We start from the raw sequence: 23,703 nt of genomic DNA on the forward strand, positions 1-23,703 counted from the left end.
AATTACAACCTCCTGGCCGGACCATTGCATCACATCTCCATCCACAACTTCCTGATTCTGTTATCACCTGCAATGATTGTTACGATCTTGCAACAAGCTGCGATCACATCCCATCACAGGTGTCTTTCAGTACCCCATCCCTCCCTACAGTGAACCCACTAACTGACTGCCCACCATCTGTAAACTGGGATTTTAAAAACCAATAGAAAACCAGGTACTTTAGGGCAACCATGGAAACCAGGTTGCAGTCAGTAGTTCAACCGGCAGACGCCTTACTTTGTACTAACACAATTTGTAGAAATGACTACCAAAGGAGGGATCTGATTGAATCCTATTCGAACATAATTTCAGCTATGCTTGCTTCAGGCAGGACTACCTTTAGATTTTGTCAAGGTAATTCTTGTAATATACCTGAATGGAATGACTTGGTTAAAGATCTGTTTTCATATTCACGAGAAATGTTTTTACTGTGGAGGCAAAATGGTAGCATTACTAATGAGACAGGCAAGAGCGCAGTTCAAACTTGCTCTTAAGCACTGCAGATCAAATAAAAAACAACCAAGAGTCGATGCAGCGTCTAGAATCTTAGTTGCGGATCAGCAGTCATGGAATCAGTTAGTCACAGGTTTTTTCTTCGATCGCTTCTCATGCTATATCGCTGGTATGAATCGTAGCATTGCGGGACAGATGTGTCACATTATGATTTAACTGACAATAAAGGTAATAAAACTATTCTCACCTTATATATTATAGGCATATCTTCATGATAAGTAGCCTATTCAAGGAATAATTCCACATCACTGGACTCAACTTATACTCCGAGTGGCCAGCCGCAAAATGTAAGCATAATTCGAAAATGTAGTATGTATGCTACATTTTAATAGTAGTAGTGTAATTATGGTAGTAGTAACATTAAGGCTAAAATTAATTTGAACTTCATTATTATTATGGTAGTCATACAAACAATAATTGTCATAGATTATCATATTGTTGTTTGCTATTGGCAACGAAGCGTAAATGAAATATGTAAAACCACTTTTTACCATAAATATTATTGTCCTATCCTCATAATATAAAGGCTATTCGTGTAGTAATTACATGTCAGTGAAATCAACTTTTATCTATGCGAGGGCAGCCACCTGACAAAATGTACGTATGTATATGGAAATCAAATTATGGTAGTGTTCACAGCAAGATTATCTTTCGAAATTTTAATAGTACTAGTCATGGTAGTAATAATGTTTGGAATGAACGTAACCTTCATTTTCAATACAAAATATCATAGTTATTTTTGTAGTAAATAATAGTTTAGAATGATCATATGTACTCTGCAATGTTAGGGGTTAGGGGCAGGCGGCCGTGGAATTCCGGGCCGTCTGTCAGAAGATAGAGGCGAGACAACATCCCTTGTGACGGAGAATGGTACACTAGAGCTGGAGGAAGGAGAAAACCAAGAGTTTCTGGCCTCGTATGCAGAGGTGATTTGATTTGATTCGTCAATTCAATAACCTTTCGGAGAAGACAGAAACACCGGCCAGTATGCTTCCGCCTGGAATTGACATGGCATTTGGACTAAAGAGGGATACCAAGGTGTCGTATGAATTGCCTTGTTCGAGTCATGCGGAATCGGTCTTGCAACACGTAAACGCAAAGATTGCAGGGAGGGATAATTCCTTAAGATCTAATAGATCATTTAAATTTATTCCCCCTCCAATGATAAAGCAAAGGAAATATTATACGACACCGAAGGTCCCTTTGCTGTCTAGACAAATGAACCCTAATGTTGTAAGGTTAAGGCCTGGATTAACCTTGGATCAGGTTAAAATGGAGTTCCCTTCGATGACGTACCAAGAGGCTGCTACGTTAGAAGCAACAGCTTCTTTTGTCTTTCAGGCTGCTTCTTGGTTAGACCTTTGGTCAACAGCAGTGGCGAAGATTGCATCCTCGGAAGCAACAAGAAAAGTAGTGGATGAACCATTGTTCATTAGATTACTACAGTCAGGTTCCAAGGCGATTGCGTACCTGACAAACGTAAGTGCCAATGTTTGGGCAAATATCCTGCTAATGAGGAGAGATGCAGCGTTGGCTAGACTAAGCCGCAATGTGGATTTGGATTCCCTGTTAGCAATGAGGAATGGGGATATCTTGGAATCGCAACTGCTGTTGCCAGCGGTCATACTGGAAGAGGCGATAGATAGAAGAAGGATGGACACTAACGATAGGTTGGTGCAACAGGCAGTTAGGAAAACGTCTAACAGTCAAACTACTCCTTTGGAGGGAAGACAACAGCAGATGTCTCGAAAGAAGACAGTGAGACATAGCATCCCTAATAGTCACAAGACCCTCTTCCCCAAAGAGGCTAACTCATCGGCCCTTTCACAATAGAAGCAACAGAGGAAGGGGCAATAGGGGAAGAGGGAGAGGCTCAAGAAGATAGGATGGGCGCCTCCCATCACTCGGCTACACCAGTGGGGGGTTGCCTGGCAAATCACTGGAAGGTGTGGCAGGAACTAGGGGCAGAGCAGTGGGTGGTGGATGTTCTCAGGATCGGGTATTTGATCCCGTTCGAGGTAACCCCGCCCCTGACAGATCAACCATTACCCCACGTCACTTATGCCCACAAATCTCAGAAGGCCACTATTCTTCAGGACGAAGTGAAGAAGATGATGGAAAAAGGAGCTGTGCAACAAGTATGCAGTCCGGCAAAAGGCTTCTACAGCAGGATTTTCCTGGTACCCAAAGCCAACGGGGAGTGGAGGACAGTAATAGACCTGTCAACGCTGAATCTGTTTATAAGGAAAACCAGTTTCAAGATGGAAACTCCGAAAACGGTTCTACAAGCAGTCAGAATCGGAGACTTTATGCTGACAGTCGATCTAAAGGACGCATACTTTCAGATACCAGTCCATCAGTCTTCAAGGAAATTTCTCCGCTTCAGTCTTGCAGGGAAAGCTTTCGAATTCAAGGTCCTGTGCTTCGGATTGACAACGTCTCCTCAAGTTTTTACAAGAGTGTTCACCCTCGTGTCGGCGTGGGCGCATGCTCAGGGTATCAGGCTAATAAGATATCTGGACGATTGGCTGGTGATAGCAAAGTCCAGGGAGAAATTACTCAGGGACAGGGCGGCCCTCCTGCAGCTTTGTCACAGCCTAGGTATTGTGGTAAATCAGGAGAAGTCGCAGTTGGATCCAAGTCAACGTTTGGAATATCTGGGAATGGTGATAGACACAACACAAGCCAAAGTATTCCCGACAGACCAAAGAATAGAGAAATGCAAACAAGTGGTGAATGCCTTTCTGGGAAAACAGACACAGCCAGCAAGACAGTGGCAGGTGGTGCTGGGAATCCTAACCTCCCTGGAGAAGCTAGTACCACAAGGAAGGCTACACCTTCGGTCCCTACAATGGAGGATGAAGGAGTTTTGGTCACCAACAGTAGATCACCCGTACGAGCAAATTCCCTTGGTCGGCAGAAGTGAGGAAAGACTTGCTGTGGTGGGTGAACGACGACAATCTGACAGTGGGTGTCCCCCTTCAACAATCCTCCCCAGACCTCTTGCTGTTCTCGGATGCGTCACTAGAAGGCTGGGGAGCCCATATGGAGGAGTTGATGGTGTCAGCAAAATGGAGTTGCAAGGACAGAGAACTCCATATAAACGTGCTGGAGTTGAAAGCAGCTTTTCTGGCTCTACAGGAATTCAGGGAGAGAGTAAAGGGACACTCAGTGGTATTGATGTCAGACAACACCACAGTAGTAGCTTATATAAACAAGCAAGGAGGCCTAGTTTCTCGGCAGTTACATGTGATGACAGTTCAACTTCACCAGTGGGCTATAGAGAACCTGGTAGACATCAAGGCCAGGTATATTCCGGGAAAAAGAAACATAGTGGCCGACAAGTTGTTGAGCCGCAGGGATCAGATTCTAGGAACAGAGTGGTCCCTGCACCAACAGGTAGTGGACAGGATGCTCATGTTGTGGGAAGGACCGATCATAGACCTATTCGCAACCAGGTACAACAAAAAGTTGGAAGTGTATTGTTCAGTAGTCCCAGATGCAGAGGCAGTAGCAGAAGATGCGCTACAACACCCCTGGGACAATCTGGACGTGTACGCATTTCCTCCATTTTGTCTAATCCGTCAGGTTCTGAACAGGGTAATGCGGTCTCAGAACCTCAAGATGACCCTGGTAGCCCCGTTATGGCCGAAAGCAGAGTGGTTTCCAGACCTACTGGAACTCCTAGTAGATGTGCCAAGAGAGTTACCTCCATGGAGCAACCTACTGTGTCAGCCGCACGTGGAGAGGTACCACCAGTCGGTGAAGTCCCTATCGCTTCACGGGCAGGGCATGTAGTACGGTACGCTTCGATTTGTTTTTTCGTAATTCGTACCATGCATTTTTACCGTACCATAATTTCGTACAGTACCTAAAAATTCATACCGTACCGTACTAGTACGATATTTTATCGTACCGTAATTTCGTACTGTTTCCGTACCTACTTTTTTTTACATTGCAGTTCATATAGACATAACATGGCACTTTTACTACTACTACTACTACTACTACTACTACCATTACCACCACTGCCACTTCAAGAAGATTGGTGTTATGTAATACATTAATGATATAATACAATTTTATTTTGCTAAGGTTACAAAAGGAAAATGTTCAGTTATACAGTATTAGGCATTCATACAGTTTTATGTGTTGCAGCGTAATAGCATTACAGCGTCAACAATATCCTCTTTTAGACCTAGTCTTAAATCATTACTGCCTCCCTAGCACAAAAGCAGAGTGCAGCGGCAGTCTTGCGGGCAGAAGTCAGCAGGCCTCAGTGTCCTCACGGCGTTAGTGTCCTGACCTGAGCAGCTGCAGTGAGCAGACCAAGTACTGACTGATGAATGATGATGAAGGCAAGGGAGGGGTTAAAAATGCGTTGTCACGTATGTCAAATCGGCAAAGGTCAAATCGGCCGCGGTAAAAGGGGAAAATGGACCTTCTCACCTGAGGATAAGCCGATAAGTAGGTGGGGTCCCTGCCCAGCCTTGCTGTGACGGCTGACGGGGCAAACCCCACTGGGATATGCTTTAATTAACACCCCAGTGAGAAGACCTCTGCTAATCCTGGTTGACTCACCGCCCAAGTCAACCAGGTATGTGACCCTGGGCGGTTGGGCGGCGGGGGCTTGGCTGCTTGCGACACCTATCTGAATTTGGTACGGAAATGGTACGATTAAGTACGAAAAAAAAAATCGTACTTTCGTACCGTACCGAACTCGAAGGAAAATATCGTACCGTAATATCGAACCGTACTTACATCCACAAAAAAACCGTACCGTACCGTAATATCGTACCGAACCGTACCGTACTACATGCCCTGTTCACGGGTGGAGACTGTCAAGTATCTCCTCCGAGCGCGAGGGTTTTCGCAGAAAGCAGCAACTCAGATGGCAGGTAATATCAGAAAATCATCTGCGACAGTATACCAAGGAAAGTGGTCAGCATACTGTGATTGGTGTCGTAGAGGGAACTTGTCTCCACTCGGTACCACTATTCAGCAGTTAGCAGACTTTCTGATATATCTCAGAACAGAAAAACATATGTCTGTATCTGCAGTGAAGGGGTACAGGGCAGCTCTAGCCTCAGTCTTACGAATGAAAGGAGTGGACATGTCTTCATGGGAGTTGGCCATGCTGATGAGGAGCTTTGAACAGTCATGCCTACCAAAGGAGCTAAAAGCCCCAGATTGGGATCTGACCAAGGTACTGAGTAGTCTGACAAAACCCCCCTACGAACCACTAAGGCAGTCCACGGATAGGAGCCTGACCCTGAAGACAGTCTTCTTATTGGCCCTGGCTTCAACCAAAAGGGTGGGGGAGCTACATGGCCTCTCATATCTCATAAAGCACTCGAGAGGTTGGAGATTAATGGTATTTGAGTTTGTCCCAGAATTCGTGGCCAAGAACCAAAATCCAACAATAGTAGACGGCAGATTCGACTCCTTTACCATACCTTCCTTGGCAGACTTTGTAAACAACGACAAAGCTGAGATGCTCCTGTGCCCCGTCAGGGCACTAAGGGAGTACTTAAGGAGAACAAGGCACCTCAGGCCGGGGTGCCAGAGGTTGTTCGTAAGTACAGGACAGAACAAGAAGGAAGTGTCCAGGAATACAATATCGTTTTGGCTAAGGGAGACGATCAGAGATGCTTATACGGCAGAAGACAGAGGGTCAGATAGCCAGGTGGGAGCTAGAGCTCATGACATCAGGGGCGTGAGTGCTTCCCTGGCATTTAAGAAGAACATGTCTGTGGATAGAATTCTGAAAGCTGGTGTGTGGAAACGCCAAACAACTTTCACCTCATTTTATTTGAAAGATGTTGCCCATAGATCCTTGGACACCTTTTCCTTGGGTCCAGTGGTGGCGGCCCAACAAGTGATATAGTTTATCCAGTGCCCCTGGCGGGTCAGTTTGCGTCTAGTCTAAGATGAAGGTATGAAAGTAGAATGAATGGGATGACTGGTCTTTTTTTTCTTTACTACTTTCTTCCTACTCCTTTAACTACAGGGAATATGAAGGAGAGTACCGTCATGTGCTGGAACAGACTAGATGCAGGTGAGGTGGTCAGCCATTTTTCTTTACTACTTTCTTCCTACTCCTTTAACTACGGGCAATATGAAGGAGAGTACCGTCATGTGCTGGAACAGACTAGATGCAGGTGAGGTGGTCAGCCATACTGTGAAGCTATCTTAGGTGATGATATACTTTTCAGTAGCAACACACCCCTCTGGATAATAGGGAAAAGAGGGGACAAGGTGGATCCAGTTGCAAGGGACAAAAGTAAACAGTAGAATGGTATCTACACCCAGTGGGGGAAAACCAATGGATCCGCTTATATCTTTGGTCCTAGGTTCATTGTCCATTCTCTTAGAATTTCCCTATATATTCAGAAATGGATAAGGTGGCAAACTCCCAGTCAGTTGTAGAGACTTACCTCCCTCCAATAGTAAGTCTATCCTAATGTTAAGACCGAAGGTTTGTTTCGTATATGAACAAATACCAAATTTGTAACTAATTTGTATTTTTCATAACTAACAAACCTGAGGTCTTAACAGTTAAAGGCCCACCTCGAACCACCCCTCTAGCAGTCTAAACTGGGTTAGAAATATAACTGGTGGGTCACAGGTAGCCGTGGGCATTCTGGGTATACATGCCCCGTGACCTGGTATAGATGCCATTAGTCCCTGGATCTCACAAGTGTAATTTTAATTCTACCGGTTTCCAGCTTGGCGCTAGTAAATCCTAATGTTAAGACCTCAGGTTTGTTAGTTATGAAAAATACAAATTAGTTACAAATTTGGTATTTTCCTTTTAGGCTATGCGTTTAGGAAAAACATGACATAGAATCGGCTGCTTCTAAATAAAAGAATTCATAGAATTCTTTTATTTAGAAATTGACTGAATGTGGCAAACTCCCAGTTGGTTAATAGTAGTACTTACCTCTCACCAAAAGTAATTCTGTCCTAATGTTGAGTCCAAAGGTTTGATTCATATACATAGAGTTGAACCTTGGTTTTCGTATGCCTTTTTTTTTCATATGTTTCGGTTTTTGTAGACTTCTTTCTACAAAATTTTGTCTCGGTTATCGTACGTTTCTCCTGTTTTTGTACATTTGGAAACGCTCCATCTGGGGCCAAGTGTTTGGCCAGGCCCTGTATTGAGTGCCAAAACAAAGCATCCCTTCTTATTTCGTGCCCCGTTCTGCTTTTGTGTTAGTTGTTTTTGTGCTTTTTTTTTATTCAAGTACAACTGCTAAATAAGCCAACATGGGGCCAAAAAAAGTTCCAAGTGCTAGCCCTTGTGTAAAAAAGGCAAGAAACACTATAGAATTTAAGAAAGAACTTTTAGCAAAGTGTTGGAGGAAGTTGTATGCCCCTCTCAATGAGAAAATGCCTACAACAAGTGCTACTGTTAGGGAATATAATAAGGCCAGCAGAGGCTGTTTTGAAAAATTTTGTGGAGAATTATCATCCCAACAAAGAAGTTGTAATCCATGTCTCCAACATGTTTAATGACTGTCATGTTTACCTTAGGCAAATTTTAAAGAAACCCCAGAAACAAATGTGTCTGGATAGTTTTGTTGTGTGACAGGGGTCCAGTAACGGGGCTAGAAGAGTAACTAGTGCAGTCAAGAGATGCCGAGGGGATTGTGGGAGATACCATATAGCGTGTGATCAAGTGCACATGCCAATAGTTCCTTGCGTACATAATTTTTTGTTAACTTTACCAGTTTTCCAGCTGGTGCCAGAGGATTTATCCTAATGTTAAGACCTCAGGTTAGTTACGAAAAATACAAATTGATAAAAAATAGTGTCATATGTATTTTGCATGTATTTCATGACCTTTGGTTTTTGTAACATTCTGGGAGATGAGACTTTTTAAAATCCAGGTTTGTTAGTGGCATAATAGGGATCTGGTTAATAGTACCATGTTAGATTCCAGCAGAGATCTTCCATTGCTATTTTGTGCTACCATTCAGGTAGCAAACAAGGTCCCCAAAAAAGTTCTTTGAGCACCTTATAATTTTGTTGTAATAATTCTCCTTGAACTACTAACCATTTCAAGCCTGTTGTTGTATAGGTTTTTCTTAATATTTCTTTATATATCAGCTGTATCTTCTTGATAATTTGGCATTGCATGTATTAGACCCTCCAGTAATTTTGGTCAGTATAATGAAGTAACAGAATTTATTGATTAAGGCAATTCACTCTTGAACTTTTTCAGTGTCCTCAACACTCGTTGTAGGTATCCAAGGACCTATCTCAAATTTATGAATGGAAGAGTACCACAATATGGCTGTGTATGTTTTGAATTATCGACAGTAACTATTTCCTATTCAGTATCTTTCATATAGACATTTGTATGTTTTTATGTTTTTATTTATTACCATGAGAATGGGTTGGTAGTAGGCCAGTTTTGATTATAAGATATTGCAGATGTAGGGTAATGACTATCCTCTGTTAGCATGGTATGGTATGGTGCATTATTGTTACCAGGACCGATGGCTCGGGAAGCTATAGTTAAAGTAGTGATGTCAGCCATCAGAGGAACAATTGGCCATTCATCTCCCCATGGTACTTACCCTGATTTTATTTTTGCGGTGAAACAAATCCTTCCACAAAGTGCTGTCATTGTCAAATTGATAAAAGAATTTTGAAATTATTCAGTCATGTTCCGGTGCATGTATGTTATAGGGAACCCTTAAAAAGATTATCACTCAACTTTTCAGAGAAATTCTCAGCCCATTGGCTACCTTCTCTGCATTACATGCGGCAAACAGCCATAATGCAAATGCATCGTGGCATCCACAGTGACAATATTTTGGCATGTTTGCCACAGCTGATACAATTGGATAGATGTATACTTGCGGTTATGGGTGACTCCAGACATTTGCACATATCAGATGGCAAAATAAACATATCGAAAACCAGTAAACTACTGCCCTTTCAGTTTTCTGTTGGTCCACTCATCCATATCTAGGTACTATATAATGTAAATGAACCATGTTATAATAATCTCTCAAAGCAACAAAATGTAGATAAACTTTAATGTCTTAACTATTTTGTGTATGTAAAACGTAAAAAGCAATATCGTATTACACTCTTCTGTTCATAAGTGTGAGACAGAGAAATGAGTGGGCTAGGCTTTTTTCCTAACTTTAGCTAGCTAAGTCAAGGACAATTTTTTTGGAAATCTACAATGAATGTTGAATAAATTGAAAAAGTTCAATAGTAAATTGCCTAAATTAATAAATTCTGGTACTTCATCATATTATCCCAACTTACTGGAGGGTCTAAAACATGCTGTGCCAAAATGTCAAGAAGATACAGTTTATATAAGAAAAGATATTTAAAAAAAAAACCTATGTGACCACAGGCTTGAAATGGTTAATATGTTAATATCATACTTTAATAAATTGTGTCCGTTTTGTATGGTATGGTACAGTTATTTAAAGCTTTTTGCATTTTAAAGATATACAAAACTAATCTATTAATATAGAGATGGCATGTTGAAGAGAGTGTTCAAAGTCACTGAGAATTTCAATAATTAACATTATATTGATGAATTTTAACATAGCAGGTATCATGAATAACAACTGTAAGTGCTTGAATGTAGGAGTACATAATATTTGTGTTTTTACTCCTAGGCTGATGGCTATGTCATTGGTAGCTGCATAAAGCACATTCCTATTGCTGGTCGAGACATTACTTACTTCGTACAAAGTCTTCTTAGGGAGCGTGAGCCAAACATTCCTCCACAGCTTAGTATGGAAACTGCAAAAGCAGTGAAAGGTAAATCTTTTTAGTACTTTTATGTTGTGAAATGGTTGGTTACGTTTTGAATTGCTAATCCCTGATTTCTGTTGAATTTGACAAGTTATTTTGATAAATATAATTATTTTTTACAATGATTTTTAGAATAGTTTTTAAAATTTTAAAAATTGTTTTGTTAAGATATTTCCAAGTAAATTCATTACATGGAAATGATAAAGGATCTTTCGCCTTTTTAACGTAAATACCATGAGTTTACATGTATGAATCCTGGCAATGTAACAGGTACAGACACCCACGACAGAAGCAGAACACTTCCATTGGTCAGGCACTCGCCTGACAGCTGCTCAAGTGCATGGCTATATAGCTGAATTTTGATAAATCAGTCAATTACTCCTCTGACAACTAATTATGACATACCCTGTGAATGAATCATTTCCTTGTGTACTTAGTTAAAAAACAGTTATTCATAGTGCTCCCAGATTTTCAGGCACCTAGTTTATTTATACGGTCGACCCTCGTTAAGAAGGGCTAATAGGGGGACAGGGTGTCCTTCATAGCCGATTGTATGGTTTAACCGGCAGTACCTATATACAGGCGGTCCCCGGGTTACGATGGTTCCGGCTTACGACGTTCCGAGGGTACAACGCTTTTTCTTAAATATTCAATGGAAAAATCCGTCCTGGGTTACGACGCTTGTTCCAAGGTTACGACGCTGACGCTTCCGACGCTCCGAGTTAACGATGCTTTTAAAAAACGCATACTATGATAAAAATCCTTTATAGTTTAGCACAGTATATTAAAATAAAAATAAGTTTCTGGTTAGATAACAACAAAAATTTTGAGGTTATGATGATTTTCAACGCTTTTTATGTCGTATTTTTCGATGTTATTTAGTGACGCCTCATATGCGGAACTAGTTTCCGAGCGAATGAATACATACTAGCTTGCGGTGCGCAAAGTTTACATATATCAGTCCAAAAGCGCAAATAATGAAAAAGTCATTGCTTGTTTCCAGTAATAATAACAAAACGAAGTTTCTGGTTAGATTACAACGCAAATTCCAAGTATCCAAAGAGAGACATTATCCTGTAATTTGATCACACACACACACAGAGAGAGAGAGAGAGAGAGAGAGAGAGAGAGAGAGAGAGAGAGAGAGAGAGAGAGAGAGAGAGAGAGAGTGTTGAGGACAGAGAAGTGTTCGTTTCGTTAAACGGCCTCTGACTCATGCAGTAAATGTTTTGTTGATACAAATAATATAAGCCTATTTAAAGATACGTTTACTTTAATTAGTCTATATGATACGTAAATAGTAATCAACTGTTCTTGTAGCCCTCAAGATTTGGCAAAATCGAAGTATCCAAAGAGAGACATTATCCAGTATACTGGAACCTTGACATACGAATTTAATTTGTTCTGTTACCATCGTCGTATATCAAAACAATTTGTAATCTCAAGATTTTTTTCCGCATTAAATAATGTAATATGTATTAATCCGTTCTAGCGCTATGAAACCACACCTAAACACAGCTAAATTACATATAATATACACAATTTATACACAAATAAACGAGTAATAACACACATAATGATAAAATAACATAGCAATGTGATAAATGATAATAAATGTTAATAAAATCAATTAAAAAAAAGAAAGGAATTTACTTACCACAACGAAAGATGACGTGAGGCCAGCAGGGGGAGGAGGTAGGGAAGGGTGGCAGGGAACGATTTGTTCTCTTTTTATTTACGTATGTACACTAATAACTACGTAATAGTAAACACAAATGAAATAACATTGCTAAACTAATTTTTATTTATTTTTTTAATCAGTTCGTAGTTTAGAAATAATGGTGATGCCTTTGGAAGGTTTTTATAGCTTCCTTCTGCTTGATGATCGTGGATATTGTAGAAGGATTTCGACCATACTCGTTCGCCAAATCGACGATACGAACGCCACGTTCATGCTTTGCTATAATTTCATGTTTTGCTTCCATCGAAATCATTTTCTTGGGTTTTTTCTTATCACCTGCTTTGTCTTTAGCTTTGAGACCCATGGTTAATAATAAAATAGACAAAATAACACGAAATATAGGCACAAATACAACGAACTAAACAACGACGTGTTAACATGCAGCACCAACAAACAAACAGACTGAACGCCATTTATCGGTCGCCTATACAACTAACACTCGTCGCAAAATCGTATCTCAAATATTTCGTTGTATATCAAAGCTTATATTTTCGCAAATTTTCTGTTGTATCTCAAAACATTCGTATATTAGGGCAATCGTATGTCAAGGTTCTAGTGTAATTTGATCAGAGAGAGAGAGAGAGACAGAGAGACGCCTTGGCAACAATGGTCTCGGGGATTGACGTAACGTTTATTTTCTGAACAGATAGGACAGAGAAGTGTTCGTTTCATTAAACGGCCTCTGACTCATGGCAGGAAATGTTTTGTTGATACTAATATATAAGCCTATTTAAAGATACGTTTACTTTAATTAGTCTATATGATACGTAAATAGTAATCAGCTGTTCTTGTAGCCCTCAAGATTTGGCAAAATCACTCCAGGTTGTACATAAAACTTCAAGAATGTAGTGTCACCAGAGGATTACAATAGTTTTTACCTTCAAGAACCAGCATTCTTTTATGAAAATAACTCCAGGTTGTACATAAAACTACAGGAAACAACATGTAGTGTAACCAAAGGATTACAAGTAAGGTTTTTATAACTTTATTAGTTTAAGACATATTTCCAAGCGTCGTTCCGGCTTACGACGATTTTCGGCTTACGAGTCTCAAGAACGGAACCCCCGTTGTAACCTGGGGACTGCCTGTATACAGTCAATCCCCTGTATTCATGGATTTCTCTCTGGAACATACACCCCCAAATTTGCCTATTCACAGTCTTTTTCTATGAGATATATCCAGAAATTATTATTATTATTTATCAATTTCATCATGAAATGCACTTTTTTGTGATAATACTATTAAAAAAACCAGGTATAAACATTTTAAGTTGGATTTTCTAGAGTTTTAACTAACAAAATAGGCCTTTTTAAGCATTTTTGTAGGGGTTTCAACTTTTTGCAGATTCTAGCTATTTGCTGGGAGTCAGGTACCCATCCCCCACGAATACAGCGAACACTGTATACCTCGAAAAACATATAAATATGCCGCATTTAGTTTATTTATATAAAGAGTGTGAATAATAAAACAGTGTAGAAACATTTGTATTAAACCTCATAGTATACGATAAGATGAAAAATGGGGAATAAACATTGTTACTGCAGCAAAACCATTTTTCATACATTCAACTTCCCTGTCAGATATATACTTAGCTATAGACTCCGTCGTCCCCGACAGAAATTCAAATTTCGCGGCACACACTACAGGTAGGTCAGGTGATCCCGCCGCCTGCCGCTGGGTGGCAGGAATAGAACTATTACCGTTTTAAGCCAGATTTTTCTCTGTCGCGGTACTAGTAACATCGTTGCTAGTTCCTCCTGACTTGAATTTCGAATTTCATTACGCCGTTGATCTTTTGGACTGCTATTGGTGACGTATTGGATCTTTGGTTTGGCATACGCTATTGTGGACTGTTTTTTTGGATTTGGATTTGGAATTTCTCATAATGTCTGACGTGTCGATTTCGTTCAGAGTGTGTGTGAATGAGAATTGTTTTGTGAGACTGCCGAAAGCTTCGGTGGATCCTCACACCACTTGTAAAAATTGTAGAGGGAATGTATGCTCTCAATTGAATACATGTGATGAGTGCAAGAATTTGAATGAGGAGAATGGAAGTTGCTTAATTCCTACCTAAGAAAGTTGGAGAGAGATAGGGCTAGAAAAAGCCTCTTCCAAGAGTGTAAGTAGGTCGGTCTCTAACGAGCCAGTTAGCGGACTATTGCCTATTGGAAAACCCATATTGTTTCCTCCCATACAGCTTTACCTTACGATTATCGGACTCGGCAAGCTCAACATCGGAAATTGCGAGTCTGAAAGCTTCGCTTAAACATATGGAACAAAAAATTAAAGAACTGGAAGGTAAGTGCAGTGAAAGTGTTCCCAGTGAAGTGGAGGGTGCGTCTGATCGGCTCTGTCTCGCTCCCAGGCCTAGACCTCTTTCAAGCTCCCAAGACCAGTGGAGAAGAAATGTCGAAAGCCGCAGGGAGGTTTCAGAGAATCCCCACCGGTCAGGCGTCCCCTCGGCAGATCCTGTAGTTACGTCCCGGGCTGCCAAGGATAGTCGTTGGAAAGACGTCCTGAAACAGTGTTTTCTTCGTCTGATTCCTCATCTAAAAAAGGATGGAGTTCAGATAGATTGTCGAGACCTTCGAAGAGAACTTGGAAGTCTCCTTCATTCGACTCAAGCCCTGAAGAATTTCCCGGAAGAATATCCTCCGGAAAAGAGGAAGAAGAATGTATATTCAGAAGCTTCTTCTCCTGCATCGGAGGTTGGAAAGAGAGACGTAGCTACGAAGATGTTAGAGGATATGCAGAAACAGATATCTTCCCTAGTAGGAGTTCTTAAATCTGATCAGCCTAGAAGGAAGGATAGATTTCTCCCTATCAAAAGATCCCGTCCTTTAGAACTATCTGAGAGCTCGGACGAGGCGCCTGCCAGAAGCCTGGCGCCAGCCAGACGTCAGGCTACTGTCAAGCGCAAAACGCCGTCAAGGCGACAAGATGTGTATAGGGAACTTCCTACTAGGAAGAAAGCACATGAGATGTCCGTATCGAGGAGTAAAATTGGAACTCCCGAAATCGGACGAACTCCTGAAAGGAAGCGCAAAGAGCCTGAAGCGCCTGAGGCGCCTGAAGCGCCTGAAGGGAGGCGCAAAGTAACTGAAGATCCTGGAACTCTTTTGGCGAGGCGAAAAGAGTCTGGAGCGCCTGAAATGAGGCGTAAAGCTCTTCAAGTAAAAGGAATGAGGCGCAACGCGCCTGAAAAGCCTGAAGTGGCTAAAAGGAAATATTTAACTCCTGGAGAGCCTAGAGCGCCTGATATGAAACATAGAGCGCCTGGAGAGCCTAGAACGCCTCAAAGGAAAAGCAAAGAGCCTAGGGAGCCTGAGGCGCCTGAAAGAAGACGCAAAGCGCCTAAAGAGCCTGAGGCGCCTGAAACGAGGCGCAAAGCGCCTGAAGAGCCTGAAGCGTCCGAATGGAGGCGCAAGGCGCCTGCAAATCCTGAAGCGGCTGAAACAAGACGTAAAGCGTCTAGAGCGCCTGAAAGCAGGCGCAAGGATTTGTACAACCCAGAATACAATTTGGATGAGTTATCGGAGTTTGAAGCGAGGCTCCTCTTTGGGATTTTTCTCAAGATCAATTTTCCCCTGACAGGGCCTCTAGGTGTCGCACAGGTGATCGTAGCCCCTGTCGGGAAGGAATGGATCATGAGAAAAAAGGGACGACATTTAAGGACTTCTCCTGGTAGGACGAAAGTTGTCGCACAAGCGGCCGCCGTCCTTGTCAGGAGGGCCTTAGGGTAAAAGAACAACACCGGCCTTCTCCTGGCAGGGACTCAAGATGTCGCACAAGCGACCGTAGCCCCTTGTCAGGTTGCAGACCGGGTGTTGCTGCAAGCCCTGTGCATTCCCGAGAGAGGAGATCCCCCGGTCGCACACTCTTCTCCGAATAAAACTCAACCAGAATTAGAGGATGTTTCGGACTCTGAGAAAACAAGGGGGCAGGTCTTTCTGATTATAAGATACTAGCAGCCCTCTTGTTAAAAGAATTTGGAGAGTCTCTGAGTCCTGCTGCCCCTCCTTCTCCTCGGTCTTTATTTTCGAGTACGAAGGCTGCGAAGTCCTCCTCTTTCTTGAAGATGCAACCGACCAATTTCAATGAAGAGGGCTTTGCAGTCGGTCGGGAATTGGTTAAAACCAAGGAGGAGGCGGGGAAGACTGTGTTTACCTGTCCCCCCTTCCAGGCTATCAGGGAAGAGAGGGATTTGGTATAGCACAGGGGAATCTATGGGACTTTCTCTTCCCTCATCTGCTGAAGCGGACTTCTCGACCTGGTGGATTCGGCAAGGAGGCATGCACTTCAAGCAGCCAAAACAAGCTGGACAATGTCTGAAATGATGGACCATCTCCTCAAGGGAATATTCCATGTCTTGGAAGTTTTTAACTTCCTAGATTGGTCCCTTGGGGCTTTGGCCAACAAGACTCAAGACCCTCAGTTTTTGGAACCAGAAGTCTTGCATAGTGTTTTGGCATGCATGGACAAGGCAGTGCAGGACGGATCGGCTGAAGTGGCATCCTTGTTCGGGACAGGAGTATTAAAGAAGAGGGCTGTCTTTGGTTCTTTTCTTACCAAAGCAGTCTCTCCAGTACAGAGGGCTTCTCTTTTATACGCCCCTCTGTCTAAACAGCTGTTTCCTTCTCAGTTGGTAAAGGACATTTCCCATACGCTTACTGAGAAGGCAACACAGGATTTGCTGGTACATTCTGCTAAGAAGCCTAGGCCAGCTGCTTCTGTCTCGAAGAGGGAGCCAACACCTGCCCAACAGCCCTTTCGAGGTAGAGCTTTTAGCCGAGCCCCAAGGAAGAGAGGAGGAGAGAAAAGAGGAAAGATCTTCCATTAGAGTTCCAAAGAAGAACGCAAAATGAGATTCCAGTCTCCAATCACCAGTAGGGGCCCAGACTTCTGGGATTCTCGGAAGCATGGGCTTCAATGAAAGCAGATTCTTGGTCCCTGCAAGTGCTGAGGAAAGGATACCTCATCCCTTCAAGAACAGACCTCCATTGACGACGACTCCGAGGGAGCTGTCGGCGAGATACAAGGACCCTGTAAAGAGAGAGATCCTTCTTGGACTGGTGCAGCAAATGTTGGAGAAGGAGGCCATCGAGGTAGTACGGGATCCGCACTCCCGAGGTTTTTACAATCGCCTATTTTTTGGTGCCGAAAGCCTCGGGGGAGTGGAGGCCTGTCCTGGACGTGAGTGCATTGAATCGCTTCGTGGAGAAGACAAAGTTCTCCATGGAGCATCCAACTCGGTTCTCTCTGCTCTCCGTCCAGGAGATTGGATGGTCTCCCTCGACCTGCAAGATGCATACTTTCACGTCCCCCTGCATCATTCGTCGAAGAAATATCTTCGATTCATGGTGCAGGGAAGGATTTATCAGTTCAGGGCTTTGTGTTTCGGCCTCTCGACGGCTCCTCAGGTGTTTACAGCGTTGATGAGAAACGTAGCAAGAGGCTACATCTGAAGGGGGTGAGGATATCTCTTTACCTAGGACGATTGGCTTATAAGAGCGCAGACAAGACAAAAGTGCTTGGAGGACTTGGAGATAGCTCTTCAATTGACCAGATCTCTCGGATTGCTCGTAAACCTCGAGAAGTCTCACACAATCCCCAGTCAGACTATCGTCTATCTGGGGATTCGAGGATTTTCTCGGGGTTTTCGAGCGTATCCATCCCAGGAAAGAATCTCGAAAGGGTTGGAGAAAATCTCGGTCTTCCTAGAGAAAGAACGAAGCTCAGCGAGGGAATGGCTCAGTCTTCTGGGCACTCTTTCCTCGCTGGAGCAGTTCATCTCTCTAGGGAGACTGAATCTGAGACCCTTGCAGTTCCATCTCAGAAGGAGTTGGAACAGAAGAAAAGGAGATCTTTTGGATACCTTTCCTATAGGAGAGAGTATCAAAAACCACTTACGATGGTGGTTAGGACCACTGACAAGAACGAAGGAGTGTCCTTGGCCCTTCAGAACCCTCACCTAGTGTTATTCTCAGACGCTTCGGATACGGGGTGGGGAGCAACACTAGGACGAAGGAAGTGTCAGGCAGTTGGACAGAAGAACAGAAGGCCTGGCACATAAATGCAAAGGAACTCTTAGCAGTGCACTTAGCACTGCAGTTTTTCGAGAACGAAGTCAGAGGCGTGGTGGTCCAAGTCAACTCGGACACACCACGGCTCTGGCCTTATATATAAGAAAACAAGGGGGGACACACTCTTTCTCCTTTACCAACTAGCAAGGGATCTGTTGATATGGACGAAGAAAGAGGGATTCGACTCCTGACGAGGTTCGTTCAAGGAGGGAAGAATATAAGAGCAGACAGATTGAGCAGGAAAAACCAGGTCCTTCCAACAGAGTGGACCCTTCATTCACAAGTCTGCCAGCAACTATGTCCTCTTTGGGGGAAGCCGCAAGTGGACCTGTTTGCAACATTCCTATCCAGGAGGATGGAGAACTTTTGCTCGCTGGGGGACGATCCCAGAGCCCTATCCATAGATGCCATGCTCATGGATTGGGAGGGCATAGACGCGTATGTGTTTTCCCCATTCAAGATGCTGGGGGAAGTAATGAGAAAGTTCGTGTCCTCGGAGGGAATGAGGATCGACATTGACATTGATCGCTCCTTATTGGCCTGCAAAAGAATGGTTCACAGAGGTACAGGAATGGATAGTGGACTTCCCCAGATCTCTTCCCGAAAGGACAGATCTGCTCAGACAACCCCACTTCAAGAGGTATCACAAAAATATCCACGCTCTCGCTCTGACTGCCTTTCGACTATCGAAAGATTGGTCAGAGCGAGAGGCTTTTCTCGCGAAGCGGCAAAAGCAATTGCTGGAGCAAGAAGGTCCTCAACCATGCGGATATACCAATCGAAGGGGAAGTTTTCGTAGATGGTGTAAGGCGAAGAAGCTGTCCTCCTCCGATACCTCTGTGACCGAAATTGCTGATTTTCTTTTGTTTTTTACGAGAAGAATCTCATCTGGCAGTGTCAACCATTAAAGGCTATAAGAGCATGTTATCAGCTGTGTTCAGGAATAGGGGCCTGAACATAGAGAATAACAAGATCTGCATGATTTGATTAGATCATTGAAACTAAAAAATTAAGAACTTCTCTCGCCCCTAGTTGGAATCTGGATGTGGTTCTCAAATACCTTATGTCGGAGAGATTTGAACCTCCCGATAAAGCTACTTTCCGGGACTTGACTAGAAAATGCATTTTCTTAATAGCTCTCGCCACTGCGAAAAGAGTGAGTGAGCTGCAAGCGCTTGACTCTAGAGTGGGTTTTAAGAAGGATTCAGCTGTATTGTCCTTTAAACCTTTATTTCTAGCAAAAAATGAAAACCCCACCCCTCGAGACCTTGGCCTAGGACTTTTGAAGTAAAAGGCCTTTCTCAATTAGTTGGAAGGAAATGGAAAGAACTTTATGTCCTGTGAGAACTTTGAAATTTTACCTGCAGAAGAAGAAGCAGTTGCAGGGTTGCAATCAGAGTTTATGGTGTGCAGTTAAAGACCCTAGAAGAGCTATGTCAAAGAATGCCTTAGCATTTTTGTTAGGAACATCATAACGGAAGCCCACATGAGCTGTGATAGTGAGGCATATAAGACCTTAAGGGTAAAAGCACACGAAGTACGTGCAGTCGCTACATCATTGTCATTCAACAAGAACATGTCAATGAAGAACATCTTAGCGGCCACATATTGGAGATGTAACTCAGTGTTCGCCTCACATTACTTGAAAGATGTGAGAGTGACATATGAGAAATGCTTCTCTCTAGGACCTATGTATCAGCGGATACAGTGCTGGGGAAAGGAGAGAAGACTGATCCTTAATATTAATTTTTGTCCTTATATTTTATATATTGTGATTTTAAAATTATTGGTGTGAGTTTTTAGGTTGTTTGAAAGGTGTTTGGGGATAACGCCTTTCAATCATATTTACTAATCCACGGTTAGGATCGGGTGATCGGGATCAGTATTTTACTCCTTTATATGCCAAGAGGCATAAGGTATATTGTCATGTAAGTGAATAAGACTCCAGTGACAATTGCCATTAGGTTCTGTTGAGTAAGTGGATAAGACCCCATTGACAGTCCTTTTCAAGAGTTCTCAGCCATAGGGCACACCCTCGCTGAAGCTTTTGAGCGAAGCAGACTTCTTAGCACAAGCTAAGAAATCTTCCGCCTAAACAGGTAGGAAACTAGGGTATTATTAATTAACTTGTATTACCTACAACATATGTTGTTTACCTATTAGGTCAGTAATTAGCTGTCTCTTGCCCTCCGCCAAAGGTGCCAATCAGCTAAGTATATATCTGACAGGGAAGTTGAATGTAATGAAAAATGATATTGTTATTGTACAATAAAGTTTCATACATACTTACCTGGCAAGATATATACGATCGTATGGCCCACCCAACCTCCCCTCAGGAGACAGGTGGAAGAGAAAAATCTGGCTTAAAAAAAACTGTAATAGTTCCTATTCCTGCCACCCAGCGGCAGGCGGCGGGGATCACCTGACCTACCTGTAGTGTGTGCCGCGAAATTTGAATTTCTGTCGGGGACGACGGAGTCTATAGCTAAGATATATCTGCCAGGTAAGTATGTATGAAACTTTATTGTACAATAACAATATCATTTTTCTTTTTCCATGTTTTTTTTAATTTTATTCATTATATAGTTTATTATAATTTATATTAATGTACTGTTAAATGAACCTGAGACCATTAGATAATCAATAATAGAATAATGGAACAATTAAAACCATAATTATGTTCACTAACACATTTTTTCAACAGAAACATTACGTATAATGCAAAAATATACATGATCCAAATAATTGTAATTCAGATTGAAATGTTTATAAATAGAACTAAAGCAGAGAGCTGTCATTGGCTAACAGATCACCATGGCAACCAGCCAGGCAATCGGGTTTTAGCTGTAGTATTCTGTTTGTAAGTGCTTGTGTTTCGAATAAAATAAGTAGTTTTTAATGTGGATGTATTTTACTGATTTTATGAAGAATAGAATGACTTACTTCCTTCAAAATTATTGAAAAATGAAAGATGATAAAAATGAAGGTAGAATTAAGCTTCCTTGAAAGATAAAAATGATGATAGAATTAAGCGCTGTATTGAGGAACTGGCAATATCTCTCTCTCTCTCTCTCTCTCTCTCTCTCTCTCTCTCTCTCTCTCTCTCTCTCTCTCTCTCTCTCTCTCGCTATGTAAACACAAGTATTATTAATTAACTCAGCTTTTGTCTTTGTAAGCTTTACCTTTCTCATATTTTTCTTTCCTAAAAACGTAAAGCATCATACTGTAGCTACCAGTCAGGCAGCGAATAGGTAAAACTCTTGGCTACAGTACTTCCTATCCATTCAGACAATACATATTGTGTCATGATGACCGTATGCATCTTGCGCAAGTTAAATCAGTTACAAGTTAAAAGCACTTTAGTTTAGTACTATATAAACACAAAGCTGTATATAAAAATATAAATGTAACGTTTATTTACTTTTGGTAAATAGACAGGAAAACGGTATGCGATGAGTATAGGAACAGTGACTATATCATAAATCTTGGACGAACATATGTATTTTAATTAAATCTGCTAACCCTCTTTGGTGTCCGTCTTATCCGATATCCGGATTAGGGTCTAGTTTAATAAGGGGCGACTGTATCCATTATATATCCTATATTTTGTAACATTTGCTGCCTTCCTTTATTTTTTGAGGGTGAATTTGATTTTATAAAATAATTTATTAGTCTTTCCCAAGTGTTCCTTGTGAGAATGCAACTGGTCGGTTAGTTTAGGTTTTGGTAAACTTATTGAGCTTTTTGCTTTCTTATTGTTATACTGGTATCTCAGCAGACTCAAGTCTATAGGGTTTTGTTACTTAACGGATATCTCCAAGTCCAGAAAAATAAAAGGTATTTATTAGTAGGGTAATGGAAATCATTGCCTTTTAAGTAGGAATATTCCTCATTGCAAGTCAAATCAGTTAATGAAAATTTGTAGTAAAGTGAATAACTATTGTTTGAGGGGAAAGTTGAATTGTTGTTTGTGTTTTTTCTGTAATAATGTTGGAGATACAACAAGTAAAAAGATATTGCAAGGGGCTGTAGTGCATGTATGGGTACTTCTTGCTTTCTCTTACTCAGATTTTCTAGTTCCTGTAGGGTAGGATTTGCAGTCCTATCACCCCCTGCATGGAGTGTGCTTGCCAGCATTGCTTAGTGCTGGCAGCATTAAGTGGTACCTCCATCACTTAGTTTCAAGTTGTTTTCTTGCCCCTTTTAGTCCGACCCATGAAATAAGCACTTCAGCATTAGGCATGAGGAATTTACTAACTATGACCTTACTAACAAGGCTTCTGTCCAATTTCATGACCCCTTGACGGTCTCAAGGACTTGCATACGTATCTTGCTCATAATCACAAGAGCTTGCCTATCTCATACCTTGCTTACAAACAACTACATAAGAAGTTTTTCTTCAAAAGCAGCTACTTAGGCATTTATATTACTATTGTTTAGCAATTTAACTGGATAGCTTAGCCCATTCCAGGCATATATATATGTTCCTTTCAAACTGTTCTTATGACAAGTCTGTAGACAACAGGTGTGTTGGGTTCTTGGATGTGTGGCTGGCCAGTGAAGGAAAGTGTTCATATCTGTGGCATGTGTCTAAGAGTTGCTAAACCCCAGAATTAGGTGTATGTAAACTGATGGGTTTGTAATAAAATAATTTTAAAAATTTAAATTTTGTTTCCAAATTTGATATCTAATTTTTGGATGACCATAGAACTGTAATAGATAGCAGTTTTGTTACCACTGTAATTTACTGCTTATTTTGCAGAAAGGTTTAGTTACATCTGCCCAGATATTGCCAAAGAATTCAACAAATATGACAGTGATCCATCCAAGTGGATTAAACAGTATGAGGGTAAGAATCCTGTAAATAATCAGACATTTAGCATCGATATTGGATATGAACGTTTCCTTGGACCAGAAATTTTCTTCCATCCTGAGGTGAGAAACTATGTATGTACTTATTAAGGAACTATTAAATAGACAGCAAAGGAATGCATAAATAAATTTAATGAAACTAGGGCCGGGTCATTTTATTAATTGGCTCCGTTGTGTCTTATGAAAACAGGATTTACTTAGGACAGAAGATATTTTAAAATTGCAAAATAAAAAAACCATAACTAAAGTAGTTGAAATAAAAGACAATGGGGTTTTTTTAATATAATGATAATTACTATTAAATTTGGGAAAATGGATTTACTTTGGGACTGCAATATATAAGAGCAGTTAAATTCAAAAAGGTAGTTATATTATCCCAGAAATGCTTAGTTGTAAACATTATAAGAATAAGACTTACTGTTATTGCCATCATTACTTATTATTATTATTATTATTTTTTTTTTTTTTTGCTCTATCACAGTCCTCCAATTCAACTAGGTGGTATTTATAGTGTGGGGGTCCGTGTTGCATCCTGCCTCCTTAGGAGTCCATCACTTTTCTTACTATGTGTGCCGTTTCTAGGATCACACTCTTCTGCATGAGTCCTGGAGCTACTTCAGCCTCTAGTTTTTTTCTAGATTCCTTTTCAAGGATCTTGGGATCGTG

At 41.5% G+C, this 23,703-nt stretch overlaps 1 protein-coding gene across 1 annotated transcript in view; it reads left to right on the forward strand.

Moving 5' to 3' along the window:
* LOC135201643 (actin-related protein 3-like) overlaps positions 1-23,703 on the forward strand; it is a 127,538-nt gene that overhangs the window by 43,522 nt on the left and 60,313 nt on the right. Inside the window, exons 5-6 of the mRNA XM_064230740.1 lie at positions 10,203-10,347; positions 22,928-23,100. Of these exons, the coding sequence (XP_064086810.1) occupies positions 10,203-10,347; positions 22,928-23,100 (318 nt within the window). The remainder of the gene's footprint in view (positions 1-10,202; positions 10,348-22,927; positions 23,101-23,703) is intronic.

Source organism: Macrobrachium nipponense, chromosome 28, assembly GCF_015104395.2.
Source record: "Macrobrachium nipponense isolate FS-2020 chromosome 28, ASM1510439v2, whole genome shotgun sequence".
NCBI classification, from domain to species: domain Eukaryota; kingdom Metazoa; phylum Arthropoda; class Malacostraca; order Decapoda; family Palaemonidae; genus Macrobrachium; species Macrobrachium nipponense.